Source organism: Argopecten irradians, chromosome 3 (genome assembly GCF_041381155.1).
Source record: "Argopecten irradians isolate NY chromosome 3, Ai_NY, whole genome shotgun sequence".
Taxonomy (NCBI): Eukaryota; Metazoa; Mollusca; class Bivalvia; order Pectinida; family Pectinidae; genus Argopecten; species Argopecten irradians.
In genome coordinates, this window is record NC_091136.1 from 24303366 (window position 1) to 24323372 (window position 20007).

Here is a 20007-nt window from a genome sequence, read left to right on the forward strand (position 1 = left end):
AACTCTTCTGGGTTGGAGATCAGAATTTATTTTACCAAAAAACGTCCAAATTTCATCACGACATTTATAAAATAAGCCTTTCAATTTTAACAAAATTCTCAAAATCGACAAATCATAAGAAGTATTATAATAAATATATTTGTGTTATTTATGTACACTTGAAGAGTTATTTTGTGTATGTCGTAAATCGTCACAAGGCAAAGATGGCGGCCAAGACCAAAAATAGAGATCGGCTCTGGCAGTTTGACGTTTCCGATCCAACCAAACATCCAGATGGATTTACTATTTACAAAGTATCATGCAAGGTTGGTAATAAATTACTTAATTTTCAATATAAGCATTTATATAGTCAATATATTCTCAAAATACGCTAGAAAATCAATTTTTTAACCAGCTGTTAAGCTGTTTGCAAAACCGATGCATCGATATTGATAGATTGATGCGGGGGTCCAGCGACGTCGACGTTTAAATGTTGCCGTTCTAACAAAATGTCTAAATTCTGCAATAACGAATATTTGATTAATTGGACAAAACCATAAAATGATGGATAGCATAAATATATTTAAATCTTTATTTTACAATGTTGTACCTATCCATAATCAGATATAATCCGACACGCCGGCACGTCATCATCAGATGGTCATTAAATTGAATTCATTTACATGTATAATGTGTCAATTATTCTCAATATCTTTTGGGTTTATGAAGTCATAGGTTAGACAAAAACGGAAAGATATTCTTCATATATATGAATCTCTGCCCATTTTGTTTTTATATAATTTTATTTGAATGACTCGTGATCGGTGGAGTTACAATTACAGTGCACAAGAGTGTAGCAGGTTTTGGTCGTATACACTACAGTATAGTTTACATAGTGATACGGTCGACTTCTAGCTTCGTGCTAAAGGGAATATCCCTTTAGCTTAGTTGGTAGAACGATGAACCAGTAAGTCCGGGGTCACTGGTTTGAGCCCAGCAGGCAGCGCACTACTTGGCTTGCCCTATTATAATTACAATTGTAACAGGAGAGATGAAAATGTAGAAGCCAGACCGGGATTCGAATCCGGGACCTCAGAACACTAGCTCTACTGCTGAGCTACCTGGTCACCGATGATCAACCTAGTCCAATCCTGCTACACTCCTCCTTTCCTTTTTAAAAGTCTTCACCCTCAAAGACATCTGATGAGGTCGATCCCAATACCACCAGCGTGGGTATTTTAGTTGGGCACCAATTTTGTAACAGGAAAGGAGAAAATGTAGCGGCCAGACTGGGATTCAAACATGACAGCAATAGCTAATGTGTTGGTTATATTACTTGTATAGATTCCATTTTGCCTGCAATATTGAGAACAATTAATTATAAGACATATGGAAGATTTCAAACTCAAAATCAAGTATATCGGAAAAAAATACTACGTTTAGCTTTATCAAATTATGTACTTATGCATCAAGCAGATATTGATATTTTGTAAATTATATATATTAGGATTAAATAATTAATCAATTGATATTTCTTATGAATACTAATGAAAAAGGGCGTGACTCTGGACTTCCAGGTCCATCGAGTGTTCTACCGACTGATAGGAAAGGAAATTCCTCCTTTCCGGAAAGGCGACAGTATAGTGATCACTATTTACAGCTAAAACCTGCTACACTTAAATTACGGTGCATTCCATTTGCAGATTAGTACCAGTTAACTGGTTGTATCAATATGGATCTGTTGTATTTCAAATGGAATGCACTGTACCAGTCGAACCAACTGGTACAAGCGGCTCATTTTCAGGAGCAAACCGATACCATTTAATCCAAGATAGCAAACCCGAGATTTTTCGTTTGTCATCGAATTGTTTAATATTTTTTGTTGAAAACAAGACGGAGAGTGAATTTCGAAAGGAACGCACGGCTATAATTTTATACATGTAGTTGTAAGGTTGCTGTATTCAGTATTGAAAGTTATCATAAGCTTAAACAGTAGATTTATATCACTTCATTAAGATCCACATTTTATTGAAATGTAATTAATTGATAACTGTACACATACAATTACTCATTTAGTTTTTATTTGTTTTCAGGTGTTTCAAATTCACTCACCAGAAAGTTTGACAGAGGTAGTTGTATACGTATATGTATGTGGTGTACATATCAAGTTGAAGGTTTCATTAATTTTTGGATGCTTTGTCTTCTTTGATTATTGCATTATCTAACAAATCTTGAATATTGTACTTCAATTGCATATGATATAATTTTAATTGTCTTGCAGCATACAAATGAATATCATGAAAAGAAAAGACAATATATATATATATATATATGCATTGATTTACCCTGCTAACTGAATACATTTAAAGATATTATATATGAAATCTTGAGTACATGCGCATATATGCAAAGAAAAACAATATTGAGCTCACCTATTGTAAGAATTTCATGGCCAATTCATACATGTATATCCAATGGCCTATATAAATTATGAAACTCTCTTGTATGTTAATTGACCTTCAACGGAACTTATCAATCTACAATCAACATGCACTGCTGCCCCAACTTTTTGAAATGTGATGCTTTTATTTCTTCTCAGATTCTTATTTGGAAAAGATACAATGACTTCAAGAATTTATTTAAAATGATGCTAGCACTTCACAGAGCCCTTCACAGAAAGGAGGACTTTCCACAATTTGCAAAGCCCAAACTGTTTGGTATGAAGCATATACCTTAATTGTTCCCTATTATACATATACACAATGTACATGTACTGTTTTTTACAAGAAATAATTAATATAACAATTTGAAAAAAAGCAAGATTCTTAAATTGCTGTAGTTGTTACTTTGCAAGACGTCTAAACTTCAAAGGGATTTGCAATGGGGGAAGGGCATTTGTAAAATAGTATTGGAACAAAATCACCACTATATAATTACCAATATCAGATACATGTTTCAATTTTTGCTCAGCTGTCAAAAGAGGGGGTTATTTAAAGGAGAAACCTCAGGATTTTGAGAATGTTAAGACGCCTAATGGACCAAATGTTTCAAGGTACAAAAGAATAATTGCAATGCACCTCAACAGACATGCAGTTTGAATTCCATGGATGACTTCATTAATTTGATGTTTAATCAGGTCGGTTTGAAGATTCTGTGATAGAGGAACGGCGCCTTAGTGCCCTTCAGTTATTGAATTTTATTGGGAACCAAGCTCATCTGCACAAGTCTAAGGCATTCCAGGAGTTTCTTAAGGTAATCATGCAATCATATTTCTGTGGACTTGAACACTTCAATGTATTTAAAAATCCAAGTTTGTCCCATTGAACAAAAAAGCTACCGCGTCACAGTTTACATTCATCAACTTACGGATATAACATAATAATTTTGAGGACTGAAGGACATTTCAAAATCAAGTTATCAAATAAGAAGTAGATAATTATGAAAATTGAAATATAGTCCTGAGTAACATAAATTAAAAAAAAAATTGTGACATGTAATATATAGGCACAATCATTGAAATAAAAAGTATTTTTTATAAAATTAGTATCAAAAGAAATGTTGAAAAAAAAATGATGGTTTCACATACAAAAGTAAACCATATTCAAACCACAACACTCCCCATCCCTATAAGTACATTCCCCCTCTTTATTTGATCTGTTTCAAATTGACTCGCGGCTAACTTTATTTGTGCAACAATTTTATGAAAGGTTAGTCAAAAGGACTAGAATGTATGGTTTGGGCCCTTATTAGCCCCCAAATCCAAATTAATCCATCAATTTTTCAAATAAGTGGTAAGTAATTAAGCTGTTGTATTTGAAATATTTAGCATAAGCTTATAATTTAGCTTCTGTTTTCTTGAAATGAAATGTTTATCAGTGAATGTTGTATGATTACTTATATTTTTCTCCCAAGGGAGGGAAACAGATACAAGGTTTGTCTGGAAATGTGATGAAGCCATCCAAGTTGGATATTCTGTCTCCTGATACCTCATCCTCCACTGAAGATTCCCTGACGAAATCCAGCGAAGAGTCGTCACTACAGCCAGTCAAACATCCACCTTCTGAGCCGAACAGTATCTCGTCTGATGGCAACACGGACGGAGATTCAGAGAACAGGTAATTTAGGTTTCATGGCTGATAATTTGAGAGTTATGATTCAGAAGATTTTTTTTACCAAAGATTGTTCATAATACTCAAAAAATATACATGTACATGCCTATGAGATTAATGTACATTTTCATCCTTAGTCTGTTAAAGGATTTAGCTTATATGCTAACTTGTTGACACAAACCTACCACCTGTGGGTTGCATATTTGAAATCCACATGGGCCAGTGGCCCGAAATGACAGCTGGTTGGTGTTTTTTTCTCCAGGTTCTCCAGCTTTCGATGAATAGATGGTTTCTTTACTATGTATTTGAAGGGAAGGGGATATATTTCTGTTTGAGGAATGACAGGTATTCGACAAATAGCAGTTCAAGCTATCCAGGGTTTAGTTACATAGATTATATAGAGGCATGATCGGGGCTAGCAATCAGTTCGACGAATTGCAAATATTCAAGGTATGTGAGTACGAGTTAGAGGGGTTATACTGTATGACATTATCATGTCTTAAAATAATTATATATCAAATTGGTTTTGCTTCAGTGAACAGAAGGATATGAGGTTGGAGGGAGTATGGAACTTCCCACAGATCCCGGACAACATCAGTCTCAACTCGTACGATGATGATACAGACCAGGAGGGGGATGTGGAGTCAAATCTCAGTGCCTCTCTCCCCGATACGGACATCGCCTGTTTCGATCCTCTCTCAACTGAAGAACACAATGGCAAACCAGACATACATACAAGTGGTAGTTGGCTGTTTGCCGCTATGAATACCTGTGCAGGTGATTATTTACAACCATTTTGACTTTAAAAGTTGACTTTGTGATATGATACAGCTCTTAAACTAGGCTCTATAAATAATGATGTGGTTGGTGTGGGTTAAGTAGTTCGGACATACTACCACCAGCCCTCCACTTTTGAGTTGTAAATTCAAAACTCACATGAGACATGTAGTTGCTTGATGCTGATTGTAGGTCAGTGGGTTTTTTCCAGGTACTCTGGTTTTCCTCCATCTGAACCTTGCTGTAAAGGTTTGTTAACATCTGTAAGCGGATGTTAACCAAAAACACCCTAAGCATATAATATAGAACTAATTTGTCTCATTTGTTTATTATCAAAGATTAAAATAAGAAACAAATAATGATAATTTTAAAAAAAAAAGAAAAAAAAATAGTTATAATTTATTTATGTCTGTAACACTGAGGGTTTTGTTGTTTTTGAAAGAAATGGATTCAGATGACATGAGAGATGAAACAGATTCCACGACACCATCAGATACTGATGCTGGTATACAGGTAATAATTAAATTAAGTTCCTCCAATGATTTCTGATAAAACTATGGTCTTTCTCTTAATTAAAAGATACAAAATAATGATATATAGCTCAATTCTGCTGATATTCTTTAAAATTTTGATTCCACATGTGAATTCATTATGGTTTGATAAACACTGGAGATATTTTCAATGGTTCTAATCTTCATAAGGCTTCCAAAAGCTCGAAGAAGTGTATTGTTTTTAAAACTAAGAGATAAATACAAATCACTGTACCCGTTAAGTGTCATGTTTTTGAAATTCAATTTATAAACTTTTGCTATATATTGGGAGATAAAAAACATGAAAATAAGTTTTAAATTTACAGTTATCTGTTCATTCAATCTTAAATACAGTATAAGAATGGATTTTCCATGATTTCATTGTTTAAATAAAACAGATTGACTTTGATGAAAAGACGGAAGAGATGATGGCTTCAACTGAAACAGTAATAGAGGTCAAAGTGGATAGCGCCCATATGTCTGATACTGAAAATGAAAGCCAAAAATCCTCAACACCAGACCTCAGTGAATTTGACCCACTGAGAATACGAACGGAATCGAAAGTTGAGTATGGTAAAGGTGACCTGGATCTTTCTAACGCTACTGGTAAAGGAAGCATGTCGTCTCGTAGCAATAGCGCAGCATCTAGTGCAACGTCATCTCCGGCACGCCAGGTTGGTCGTAGTCCACGAAGGCTTCGGTCCCATACGGGTGAGTCTGTCTCCACCATGGACCTTGGAGGTAAAGAGGACTACATCTATGTGGCAGCCAATCAGATTTGTCAGGCACAGGACCACGAGGCTAATGGTCGATATGAACATGCCTTCTCCTCTTACAAAAGTGGTGTTGGGATTCTACTTCAGGGAGTCCAAGGTAAAAACAGAATTTAGCCGAAAGTTTCTTTTTATATCTTTTGTTGCTGAATAATAAACTTTATTATTGCAGAACAATGACATCACTGTCATTACTTGACACCAAACTAACACATGTACAGGCGTGATTTTAAGAAAATACATGTAGATAATGAATTCAAAGATGATATTTTTTTGGCTTCAAGTTTGAAAATGAAAATCATTAATATCTATTACCATGATACTTGATTTGTTTTTCCTAAAAAATGTTTTTGTTGTATTTACACAAATTCCATAACATATTTAACTATGAAGAAATATGAAAAGTGAAATATGTAGGCACAGAATTCAAATCCAGTGTAAAACTGCTGTGAACCTATCTTTAAAATAACAACCTTCAGAATATGATATACATTTCTATATTCTACTATTAAAACAGGTGATAAGAATAAAGCAAGGAGGGATGCAGTACGGAGGAAAACGGCACAGTACCTGATAAAGGCTGAGGATCTATATAACCGACATCTGGCTAAAGAAACGCTCGACCACAAACGCTGGGCGGTACGTGTGAGGAAATTTTCAGTGTCTGATCATGACCCAATTTTATTGACAATTTATTTTACTATTTTTATTATATTTTTATGTATGCATTTAATTCTGTAGTGAATATTTTGGTGCTTTAATTAAACATGGAAATATAAATGTGTCTTAAGCCAAGAAAAGGGAAAAAAAATTGATTATATAAAGAAATAATGATTGAAATAGGGGAGGTAGTAGTGGGCAGTTTACAAAGTGATCTCCCTTCAATTGCTTTATTAATCACATGCTGTTGATGACCATACTGCATAAGCCCTGGCAAGTGCTTATTATCTAACTTGTAAACCATAGGACTGAATGGAAGGGAATGTATCTGTTATTTGTGAGTTTTGGTTTTGATAATCATATTTTTTCTAAATTTTTGTGATATAATATTTATAATACATGTTATTAAAGATCAAACCAAATAGAAATCATCTGATGTAGGATTTTTTACAGAATGTGTATTTAATATTATATTCCAAAATGATGGAAAATCTCAGCTTCTCTACCAAATAATTATAGACACATCAGTTTAAATTGATGTTGTTATTTTAGGCGGACGGAGATTTGTCGCCACTGTCAGAAGTCGACCCTTCTCTAGCCCTGCTGAAGGGGTCTACAGGGGAACTTAAGAATTACAAGGTACTAGGAACTGTTGACCACGTGTTGTTAGTCATGGACAAAACAACAGACGACACGTACATCATGAAGGTAAAATTGCTCATATTAACCTAAACATCCCTATAATTTGATAATGACCCATTCCAGCCCTGTTTTTCAGGACAGGGCCGTTTCCGATTATACAGTTTGACTAGTTGGACCTAGTTTATGAATTAAAGACAGACCTGGTGATATTATATTGTTTTCAAACAAGCCTTGACAAAGCCCTCAAAGGCCTGTATCAAAAGCTGCAGTTCCGTCAGGATTTATACTTGAAATAATGACTTTAACAAACGGTCGAACCGGTTGTTCCGAATAAACGAAAACGGCCCTGGTAACATATTACAGAGTTATTTGCCCTTATTGGTAGTTATCAGTTCTGATGTTATCATTTTGTCAGCACAAATTATGTAGTTTTCCCTTAGGCTCACAAAATCATGATATGATATTCAATTCCTTCTTGCAAGTGCAGATAACTCTGTGATATGCAAATGCAGAACAGCAAGAGATAAATTATTCAAGTGAAATTTTCCATAGGAAGGTATGATACTGTATAAATTGTCATAATATATCATAATTGTTAAGGGAGCAATAAGTAAATAAACCTCTGATAACCTCACAGAATATTAATTATAAAATAATTACAAATTTTTGTGCAGATTCCCCATCAATGAAAGTAGATGGGGAATAATGGTCTTTTCGGTACAATGATCAACTATTACTTGGTATTATTTTTAATTTCTGTCTAACACTAGCATACTCTGAAATAGATTACTTCTAGCATGATCAATTAAGTCCTGGGTTTGAAAAGAGGTTTTTCTAGCTTTGGATACACCAAACAAAAACAAAAAATCAGTTTTACCCTCAAATTCAATTCAAATAAAGTTAGATATATGAGCCATCATAATTAACATGGCATTGATTATGGTTTTAATGTGCATACGTGTTTACTATCATTTATTACAGACTGTCCATAAGTCCAGTACTTGTATTACAAGGTCAAGGACAATTTTGCCAGTGTCATGTCCATATATGGTTGGACTGCACAAGTTTTACGAAACAGACAACGCCATTCACCTATTACTGCAGTATGCCACTGGTGGAAAATTGTGGACATACATCGGAGCATACCTACAGGCTAATCGTGGCAACATGAGGGACAATGCCCCTGGGCTTGTCACAGATCGCGATCAGTTCAGTCATGCGTATATGGGACAAAAAATCCATAGCGATGATAACAAGATCTCTGATTCAAATAAATTGGAAGTCAGTAGACAGAATGGTGATACAGAGAAAGTGTGTAATGATTCTGAATTTGCTGCTCTTCATATGAAATACACAAAAGACAATGAAACATGTGCCTACAATCATAGAAAAACGGACGGTGAATTAACCGATACAGATTCGAATGTTCTGGGTGAGAAAGGAAAGGTTTCTGATGACAAAAACTTTGGTAAAGAAAAGAATACTAGTCCTGCCAATCAAAAATCAAGGAACCGAATACTGAGTAGTATATCGTCCTTAGATAACCAAGACATCAGTGAAACAGACGCGCGGGAGTCATGTGTGTTAGACCAGAAGGAATTCCAAATCAGTGATATTTTAGAGAATACCAAATCTAATTTAGACTGTTTCAGCATTAATAGTATAGAAAGTAATGAAGGTGTTCAGAGAATGGACAGTAACACTTCAGACAACCAGACATTCGAGTGTATTCCTGAAGAAAATGAAATGTCACCAAAATGCCGGCCTCTGGTTACAGATGATGTATTTCCTGGAAATAAGGATTCAGATAACCATGAAAATCATGTACTAGTTCCTGAGGATGACGCTGAAGCAATTGTGCAAAATGCAAAAAAGTTGATAAAGTCAGTCGAAAGGACATTATCTCTCGTCGATTCGGAAGTTGAGGAAGTGATATCACCAAAAAAATTATCAGATTTTGATGTTGAATGTAGAAAGAATAGTTCTAGTGTTCAAGACTGTAATGATTTGTCTTCAGGCACGCCTACGTCTCAAAATATAAGTGACCTTCAGGATGACCGGGTAAAAAGTGAAACGTCAGAAAATCTGACGGAGGATTATGATAGTTCTAATGAAACTAGTATATATGACCTGAACAGATCCTGTGATGACACAAGCGATAGTGAACCCGTGAAATCGTCAAATGGTTCTCCACACAAACATCTTTCTGATCTAGATTTGGTAGTAGATAATAAAGACAGATCAAGTACCTTAGTCAAACCCAGTTCTGACCCTGACTTGTCCTCAAGAAGATACAGTGACCTTGACCGCAAGGAGTCAAGGTCATCCACATTCACCGAACACTCACTGACAAGACACCCGACACCACCTAAGAAATTAAGTCTGACCCGTATGAACTCCAAAGAGCTTTGTCGGTCAGCATCCATGGAACGAGAACTGACCTCACCATTAAAGACGAGACACAGAAATTTATCGGGAGTTTTCCAACAGTTAGATCTAGCCACTAGTAGCCCTGATCAAGTCCGTCTGCCAGAATCCTGTATCCAACAGTGGGCAGCTGAGATGGTGGTGGCGGTATCAAGACTTCACGCAGAGGGAATTCTCTGCAGGTAAAGAATCAGACGGTTATAGACAATGAATTATTTAATGTCTTTAATGATCAGAGATGAAGCTTTTTCAACTCATTTTGGACAGAATATTGATGAATTCAATATTACATTTCTAATTTAGACAGTTTAAGATTACAATTTTTGAAAACTTTTTGAAAAAGTTATCATATATATGACACACATGGAATAAGACTGACATCACAAGTGGCTTCGAATTCCATTGTTTTCACATCTCACTTTATTTTACTCTGTACATGTTGATAGACCAAATTGCCATGTCAAAGCAGGGTTTGACATGTCTTTTACTGAATTGATTGTAGGTGGTCGTAAGAGAGGGTTTCACTGTATTTTAGATAACTTCCATTTCTTTCTTATTTCATAGAGATCTGAAGCCTGACAATATCTTGCTGGGAGAGCGGGGACACATCTTACTTACATATTTTTGTGAGATCAGTACTACAGAGAGAGATGTAGACTTTGAGGCTGTGGACCAGCTTTATGTAGCTCCAGGTACAGTCAAATCTCAGTAACTTAATTAGACTTTGAGGCTGTGGACCAGCTTTATGTAGCTCCAGGTACAGTCAAATCTCAGTAACTTAATTAGACTTCAAGGGTGTGGACCAGCTTTATGTAGCTCCAGGTACAGTCAAATCTCATTAACTTAATTAGACTTTGAGGCTGTGGACCAGCTTTATGTAGCTCCAGGTACAGTCAAATCTCAGTAACTTAATTAGACTTTGAGGCTGTGGACCAGCTTTATGTAGCTCCAGGTACAGTCAAATCTCAGTAACTTAATTAGACTTTGAGGCTGTGGACCAGCTTTATGTAGCTCCAGGTACAGTCAAATCTCATTGACTTAATTAGACTTTGAGGCTGTGGACCAGCTTTATGTAGCTCCAGGTACAGTCAAATCTCAGTAAACTTAATTAGACTTTGAGGCTGTGGACCAGCTTTATGTAGTTACAGGTACAGTCAAATCTCTTAAACTTAATTAGACTTCGAGGCTGTGGACCAGCTTTATGTAGCTCCAGGTACAGTCAATCCTCCTATTTTTTCAGGTTTTCATGTTAAGTTTATTACCTACAAATAATCTTGATACCCGGGTATTATTACCTACAAATAATCTTGATATCAGGGTATACGTATCTGCCAATGGTAAAATACTGTATAATTGTGTAGTTTCACCAGTTGCAAATTTGGTGATATCCTCTTTGATACAAATTCACCAAAAGCAATATTATTATAATACATTTGTAAATACATGTATTTAACATCAGCAAGCTTTAATTTAGAGGCCTTTTTTCCCGCATTATTATTGTATATCAAATTCATGAACATTTAATTGAACATGATTATAGTAAAATTGAATCCCACATGAATAAAAGCAACTGTACATTACACCATTGACTGTTATTGACAATGTGATAATTGAATGATTTGTTTATGACAGAGGTGAGGAGTATCTGTGGCTATACAGATGTGTGTGATTGGTGGAGTATAGGAGCTCTCCTCTACGAACTTCTCACTGGACGGGTAAGTTGTCTGTAAATGTAGTTTGATTTGATTAGTCTTATTGATAACTAGGGCCATTTCTGGACATGTCAGGATAAGGAGGTGGAGGAAAAAATGGAGTGCCTGGAGAAAAACCACCGACCTGCAGGCAGTAAACATAATCGGCCACTACCCCACATGTGATATGTGAAATATGTGACCCGGGCTCGATAGAGGGTTGACTAGCTGGTGATAATATGTCGGAACATTTTTAATATTGTAACCACTCATGATCAGTTATCAGATCCCAATCTATAAACATAGATATTTATGTGAAGTTAATAAATATAATATTTTAAACAGTTATTGGGGTTTTGAGATAGTAAAATAACATGGATTGAGTATACTTGTACTCAATCCAACCATCTGGTGATTTTAATTTTGAGAAAATTTGGAACACAGAACCCTGACATAAAGGGTAAACTATATAGGGTTCTGCAATGGCCACCATTCATGGAGTAATACTTTATTTGTGAGGTATTAGTCATTACTCTAGTGGCGACTGTTTCATGAGTTTGTGAGGGTATTAAGTCATTCACTCTAGTGGCGACAGTTCAGGGAGTTTGTGAGGGTATTAGCTTCACTCTCGTGGGGACTTCTTTATATCATATCATGGAGTTTGTGAGGGTATTAGTCATTCACTCTAGTGGCGACAGTTCTAGTTTTATATCATATTCATATCTGAATAATAAAAACTGGCCATTTTTTTTTTTATTCCACATTGACGGGCATTATTATTAAATATATAAAAGACAAAACAAAAGGTATTAGAATACATGTTGATCCTCATCCTTCTTATGATATAACATCATCAGTAACACTAAAATTAGTTATACCATTCATCATCATATTCGTCATCGCCATCATCACATTCATCACTATCATCAGAATCATCATTATCATTTACCGTCTTTATATTGTACAAATGTAATTTCAAATATTGCATAAAATTGAATGTGCTTTGAAATTATACAAATCATATCTCATATGTACTAAGCATTTTCTTTTATGTTGTTGCATTTCTAAAGTTTATCTGTTGTAACTTTTGTAGAGCTTATTGAGCTGCCACCCAGGGGGGATAACCTCTCACACTCAACTGTTTATACCGGAGAGTATATCATCAGAAGCGCGGGGACTTCTACAGCAGGTATGGCATACACGTATAATTTAACACTGTAAAAATAAGATACCATAACATTTGTATTCTTTGCTGTTATAAAATATTCAAACTCTGTTAAAAGGCACTCAACAACAACTATCATCTTTGATTTCTCTACAGTGGAGCAGTAGAGTAAATTATTCAGAATTCTTGTTGCTAAATTGATATCAATGCTATTTATATAATGTGGGAGATGATTAATGTAATTTTTGACAAAGAAATTCAAACTGACTTTGGAATCGGGACGGTTTAGACTGTGAACGAATGTGTCCGGATTATCGAGGGTCCACTGTACACTGTCCACACCTAAATCTTGAGAAGGGTGATTTTTGTATGGTGTCATTATATATATGGACACATGAAACTTGGGTGGGGTAATGTTTGGATGGTGTCATTATATATCGGGACAGATGGATTTTGGGAGGGGTACTTTTTGAAGGGCCTCATTATATATTCTGTCTTTGCATATCACAGAGTTAGCTCCCTTGCGGGCAGGTATCAATTGTTACATCATTAATTTGTAAGTGCAATTAACATCGTTTTCACCGAAAGGTTTGACGTTACACAAACACATAACGACACAATCAATACCTACCAGCAAGTGCATATAACTCTGTAATATGTAAATATAGAATAGTGAAAAATGGCATCATTATAAGGACCAGCTTGATGCTTAATGAATTTGTTATTGCATGTTCTTATGGTAATTAATACTGAAGGGAGTATCATATCTTCTTTTCAAAATTAGACAAATCAAAAGTAAAACATATTTCTTGATACTTTCTTGAGAATTACATATTTTAACATTGTTTTACCCCTCACAGTTGTTGTGTTACAACCCACGTGAACGCCTTGGAGCTGGAATCAACGGTGCAGAGGAAATAAAAGCACATCCTTTCTTCAATGGAGTCAACTGGAATTCCTTGGAGAATCTCTGTTCATAAAAAAACATCTTCTAGACTTAAAATTATCCAGTGTGAGAAATACCATCCTTAATGTAGATTAAGATCAGGTTTTGACTATTTAATTATTATGCATTGCTTCAAATGTATATAAAGACATTGGCTTGGAGACATTAAGCTGATATTGCACAATCTAGTCAACTTTGAGCTGCATCCAAAATTTAGTTATAATAACCAGATGAAAAAGTTTGTCTTACAATATTAATATTAGTGTAACAGAGAAAAAACAGGATCGATACCTTACTGAAACGTGGGTTACACATGCATATCTTTGGCCATTAGGTCACTCTGACCTTGACCCCAAGGTCATGGAATGAAAAAGTATATTTGTTCCTGATAAAAAAATTTTACAGTTTAATAGGATGCTTACAGTAATGAACTATGTACCTGTAGACTTGATTCAAACATAGACAGTGTTCAATGCAATGGTAGAAAGGCATTTTTTATTGAAGAAAAAAATCAGGGTCAGAGGTCAAATAGTTTATTGTTTCAAGCATTCAGGTGTGTGTCAATTTTATCAAAAAAAGACACGTGTTCACACACAAAAATTAAGGTTGCTATTCAAATGTAAATTAAATGTAACTGCTGTCAAAATTGCATTATTCTAATTTAAATGAAGACAGGATATAAGGATTTGTAAATAATAATTAATGTTTGTGTCATTTCTTAATTAAAAAATGAAATTTTAGTCTCCACATTTATATGCGATTTCATTGTCAAAAATAACATGTACACTTTAAACTATACTTTAAAGGACCATAATTACACACAATCCTCAGTTTTGGATTATGCTTTATCCTTACCCACACATATTTTACAGGATGAATTTAAAACAGTGTCATACCTTATGACATGTACATGTGATCATTTCTCATAATTTAAACGGTGAAAGTAAACATTACATACTGATTAATGAAGAGATAAGACTTTAAGTTGGAACACTGTTCCCAAATTGTTTATGATTTCATCTATGAGTGGTAGGACTAGCTCTCTCTTATCAGTTAGTTAAGTTACCCCAACGGAGTGAGGAACCTATTGTGTTTGCTCCGCTTCTTATTCTTCTTCTTCTTCTTCTGGTTCTTCTTCTTCCGCCGCGGCTTTGTCTGACCATTTTCTCGAAAACTATAAATTGGATCGCGAGGTCATTTCTGGTGACCTGCAAATGTGTTGACTTGTTTCATTTTTTCTGACCAGCATCCATGATGGCTGCCACAGCCTTTCATTGTTCAAAATTTAACTGCTTATATATATTTAACTACTGGTTCAATTTGCCAGGAATCAGTTTCAATATGTAGTTTAAAGTGAACAGTCGGGCAAGGATGGCTAAAGTCGGTAAAAATGGTGTGAATGTATCCAGTATAATTTCTAATGAAATGGTAAAATAAAATCTCTCGTCAAAATCTGTCTGCGTACGAGGAAATTAATTTAAAGTATGGAAATTCTAAAACGTCCTCCTGGCTCACAATGTCCGTGGTTACATTTCCACGCAGCCTCGCTTTCAATGCTTTCAAATTTTCTTTACTTTTATGGTCAGAACTGGGAAACTAAGCAGAACTTGACCGTCGTATTAATGTGTTAGAACTTTTGGAAGGCCAATGAACGCATTTAAACTGGTTTTCTTTGCCCGACTATTCACTTTAAATCGGATCCTAAATTGTTAAAGTGAAAAATACCATAATTATGAGTGAAAAAAAACAACAAATTTTGTGACTGTTTCAAATTTTCTAAAACCAGTAAGAGTTATCCCCCTTTATTCACTGGTCAGCAGGGATCCGTTTTAGGTGCAAATTCATTTCTGTCGTGTTGTTAAGTTATAGATCATATTGTTACTTGTGACATAAAACTATTTTGAGGTCAATTTTGGTGACCTGTAGATGTGCAACTTTTGCGACTAGTATACTTTGCCATTTCCTTTCCAAAATAAGTTTGCGAAGATTAAAATTCTTTTATTTCAACATTGGAAAACAATTCCTATCAATAAATTTTATGTAAATGTTAGATACACTTTCGCGGATTTACTTGGAATGCAAAATTCTTGAAAGTAAATTGCACATAATGGAAGTTGGTTTACAGTATACAATGTGTGCTTACCAGTATAAATATGAGCTTTTAATAAGGAATACAAATGGGGTTTTTTTGGGTTTTTTTACAAAAGGAAAGGAAAGGATGTGTAATATAAGTGCTGGGTTGAGTTTTGATACCTCCACAACAAAGGGGAGAGCCAATGAATTATAGGGCAATCGGCGCTATAAAAGGCAAAAATGAGGACAAACTGATGTTTCATTTTCAGTGTGGGGAGATAACTGTATTTATGTAACAAATATTTACATTGAAATCTCAATATATATGTGGACTTGACCCTAATCCATATAGTACATAATGATATTTTATGATGGGCTGTCAAGAGGCTGTTGTAAATTGTATATGCCGATAAAGGTTTTGAGTAGTTTTGGTGCCAGTTTAGCATATATATTCTGTTAAATTTTTTTAATGTTTTTTTGCAAGTATTTTTTCCGCACAATTCAGCAGGGTACTGTTGTTGTTGTTGAGGAATTGTGATGCACAAACCGATAAATTTAGTATTAAATTATATATCCTCTTATTAGAAAGATAGCGAAATTAGGATCATTTAAAAATTAATTCTCCGTTTTATTATAAAATTGTGATTTTTTTTTATCTACACCCATAGCCAGCCATATGAAAATTTTATGTAGGCTGACATTATAGGCACTGAGGTCTGACTTTTATACCCCTGTGAGTTTTCTCTCTTAAAGGTTTGAAAATTTTATGGGAAGTGACATTTTAATTGATGAATGGATTTAAAGATTACGTTGATTGAGATATTGTTTGATGTTTGTGATAATTCATGCCTTTTACATAGTAAAACATTTGTGATAAATGTGGAAAATTTAATTCCGTGTGACTAAATGTGAAAAATATCGTTCAAAATATTTTATAAGGGAAATATTAAGTGGTATGCCTGTAATGTTTTAATTTTTAATTTGTTGTTTTTTTAAGTACTGTGTATGTAACTATATGTCTTTCTTAAATCAATTGATTTTCATGCCAATCGTCATACAAGTCACAATTATTGATGTTATATCTTTGATAGTATGTAAACACTGTAATATGTACAATATATCATAGATATTTATAGGATTATTATAAATACATAAATAACTATTTGAGAAATCTGTCATATATTTTCCTAAATTCAAAATGAAGAACTCATATTACTTAGTTTAGAAATGCTCCAGGAATTTAATTGATTTACTTTATGTTCAGTTTGTTTTTCAAGGAAAATACACATTTCAAGATTCACACACACATGTTATGCTATAGGAATTGATTGTAAAATGATTCAGGAATATACATATGGAATGTGTATAGACAGTGATTGTAATACATTGACGGTATACAGAGGTACGTGATATGCTATTCTCCACATGTTTTACTATTGTAATTAAAAAAAATCTGAAATGTTTTGTTCTGCAGTGCACATAAGTGGAAAACAACAGCGAACTACACACTGAGCAAGGTTTGTTTGAATTCTAGTAATATATATATATATCAATATTGATTCAGCCCACCTGAATAAATGTGTTCTTTTAGATGTAATATTTTATCAATGTAATTTGATTTTGTCTCATTTAATGTTGATTATTGTGATATTATATTTCATTTTAACTATATCACAACATCTTGAATATCAGTACCCTGTCATCCGTTAAATGTTTAGTGAACTGTTCAACCTTTAGAATCGGGAGAGTCCAAATGAACGTTTAGGGATAAATATTTTGGGAGTATAAATGTTATTAGGACTATATATAATTCAGTATTATAAGACTATATGTGGATATAGATATTCTTCCAAGGCTAAGGGCAACAAAATGTAGCTAGGCTTGCTGATGTTTTACAACATGTTGGAATACCGAGGGTAGAATATCCCTATCCTTCATATCCACATACATATATGAAAGAGTATTTTTCTCTTGTACCATAACGTTTTTATTAGAATTTTACAATTACATATATCACCATTTTGGAAATTCTGCAGTAATAAATTCGAAGAAAACCCATCACTGCCAGTCAATGCAAATCCCACTGTTTGGCTTACCATGCTTGTCTCTGAAAATAACGTTAAAATTTTACTAATAAAACTTTTGTCGACGCAGTGATGTTAGAAGGTTGCAAAGCATGGGTAACCATAAAAAGCATTGGTTTTATCACCTCTTTCAAGGCAAAATCTATGAATGTTTCTTTTATGACACTCTTTATTGATGAAAATTATACGCCCTCTGTCACCTGTTAAATGACACAGTCTAGAGAGCAACGTCGATCTTCTTCATCTGTTTATAATTTAATGTAACAATACAAAATTACTCGTTTATGAGGAATTGCAACTGACATGGGAGTTCAGTACTTTGTTGTATAGATAGAGCTAAATTGAAAGAACTTGATGTGAGTACCTATACTATTAATTATTTCTTTTCCAAAATTTACTTTAGAAATACAGAATTCAGATAGCATTGTGTTCACAAGCGAACAACCTTTCTCTTATTCCAGAAAAGAAAACTTAGAGGTTGTTGTTGAAAATGTTTAATTATTATCAAAAAAAAGAGGGGAACGAATACGAGAAAGAGTTTGTTATAAACCAAATATTATTATTTAAAGTGAATAGTCGGACAAAGAAAACAAGTCAAAATGCATGCATTGGCCTTATAAAAGTATATATATCAAATTATTGAAAACGACAGTCAAGTTCTGCTTATGTTGTCCAGTAATGACCATTGAATTTATCGGAAAGCCCCGTGTAAATTAATCACTGTTCTAAAAATAAATTCGGCTAACAATGTCATCATGGATAGCCAGCCGAGAGGACATTTTAGGATTCCTATAATAAAAATTAATTTCTTTACATGCAGATCAATTTTGACAGGAAGTTTTATTTTTCTCTTTCATAAGAAATTATACTGGATATATTTATAACATTTTTACCGACTATAGCCTTCCTTTGCCTAACTAACGTATTCACTTTTAACTTCGTTATAAACGTGTTTGTATCACTAATATTTCATAGTGCTGCAGTCGGGGATTGATTTTAATTTCGTTTTACATGAAAATTCGTTTTAACAGAGTTTGTTATATTCGAGTTTTACTGTATTAGTATCTTAACAAAATCCAGCGTTTTGAAATACTTCAACACAAATGAATTTATTGCACATCTATGAATGGTAAAAAGTTATCAGAACAAGTAATTATTTCAGTAATCAGAATATCTTCTGCTAGAATAGGGGTAGATTTCATTGTATTGATTTTAATTGAATATTTGGGATTTGAATTTAAATGCAGTTTCTAACCAAATTGCAGTTCTATTTGTTCGAGTTACCTCCAATCAGTGTGCATAAAAACCATTAAGCTATAGAGCTATAAGAGTCTGACTGTTTTGAACAGTTTATATATTATGTCAGCTATGGTTTTCTATATCTACATCTTAAGTTTGATTTCCACTTGGAATAAACATAACTATCGTCAGAGACCCACGGTTGATTACACTGAGCTACGCTACTTTTATCACTATTGTTTGAGAAGTGAAGCGTAGCGTAGTGCAACAATGGGCCTCCAACGAGGAGATATAACATACAGATAGTGTATTTATTATTTAACATTATAATGTACCTCTTTTATCTATTTTGATATATGTATGGTAAATTTGGATTATGTTTCATGTATACAAACCTGGTGCAATATACACTATGTCGGTGTATAAAGAAAACGTGACTGTGGAGAAAAAAATAAAACATTGTAAACATTCAAAGCATTGGAATTTTGTATTTCTTTTGATAAGTAAATCACCCAGAAACGTAAATAACATTGTGAGCATGTTATGTGCTGTAATGCGCGTTTCCCTTCTTCTAGGGACTTATCTGACGACCACAACAGGCCAATCTACCTGATATTACAAAGGTACTTTCTTCCTCTGATTTGACACAAAGAAGTTAAAGACATGTTAGTATTTTTTCAAGTTACTCGAAGTATCTAAGTGTAAGTTTTTGAAAGATTTAACTTTTTCAGTGATATTATTTCCTATCAATAAATACAAAATTAATGCATTAGTAAGTAAGGAAAAAAAAGTATGAAATTGTCATTTGATAAATTGTATATAAACGGAAAATGTATAACTTCTACAACACAGGAAAATTAAAAAGAAAAACATGTTTGTGGTAAACGCAAATACGCGAGATTCCATCTGAAA

General features: G+C 34.0%; 1 protein-coding gene across 1 annotated transcript; it reads left to right on the forward strand.

Moving 5' to 3' along the window:
- The first annotated feature begins 180 nt into the window (after positions 1–180).
- Positions 181–19569, forward strand: LOC138317940 (ribosomal protein S6 kinase delta-1-like). The gene is made up of 15 exons (XM_069259919.1): positions 181–305; positions 2073–2108; positions 2579–2696; positions 3116–3231; positions 3892–4094; positions 4624–4865; positions 5308–5378; positions 5794–6268; positions 6686–6807; positions 7381–7536; positions 8452–10079; positions 10462–10589; positions 11530–11612; positions 12682–12777; positions 13614–19569. The coding sequence occupies exons 1-15, from the start codon at positions 204–206 to the stop codon at positions 13731–13733; spliced, it is 3696 nt and encodes a 1231-aa protein (XP_069116020.1). The 5' UTR covers positions 181–203; the 3' UTR covers positions 13734–19569.
- Positions 19570–20007: the final 438 nt, after the last annotated feature.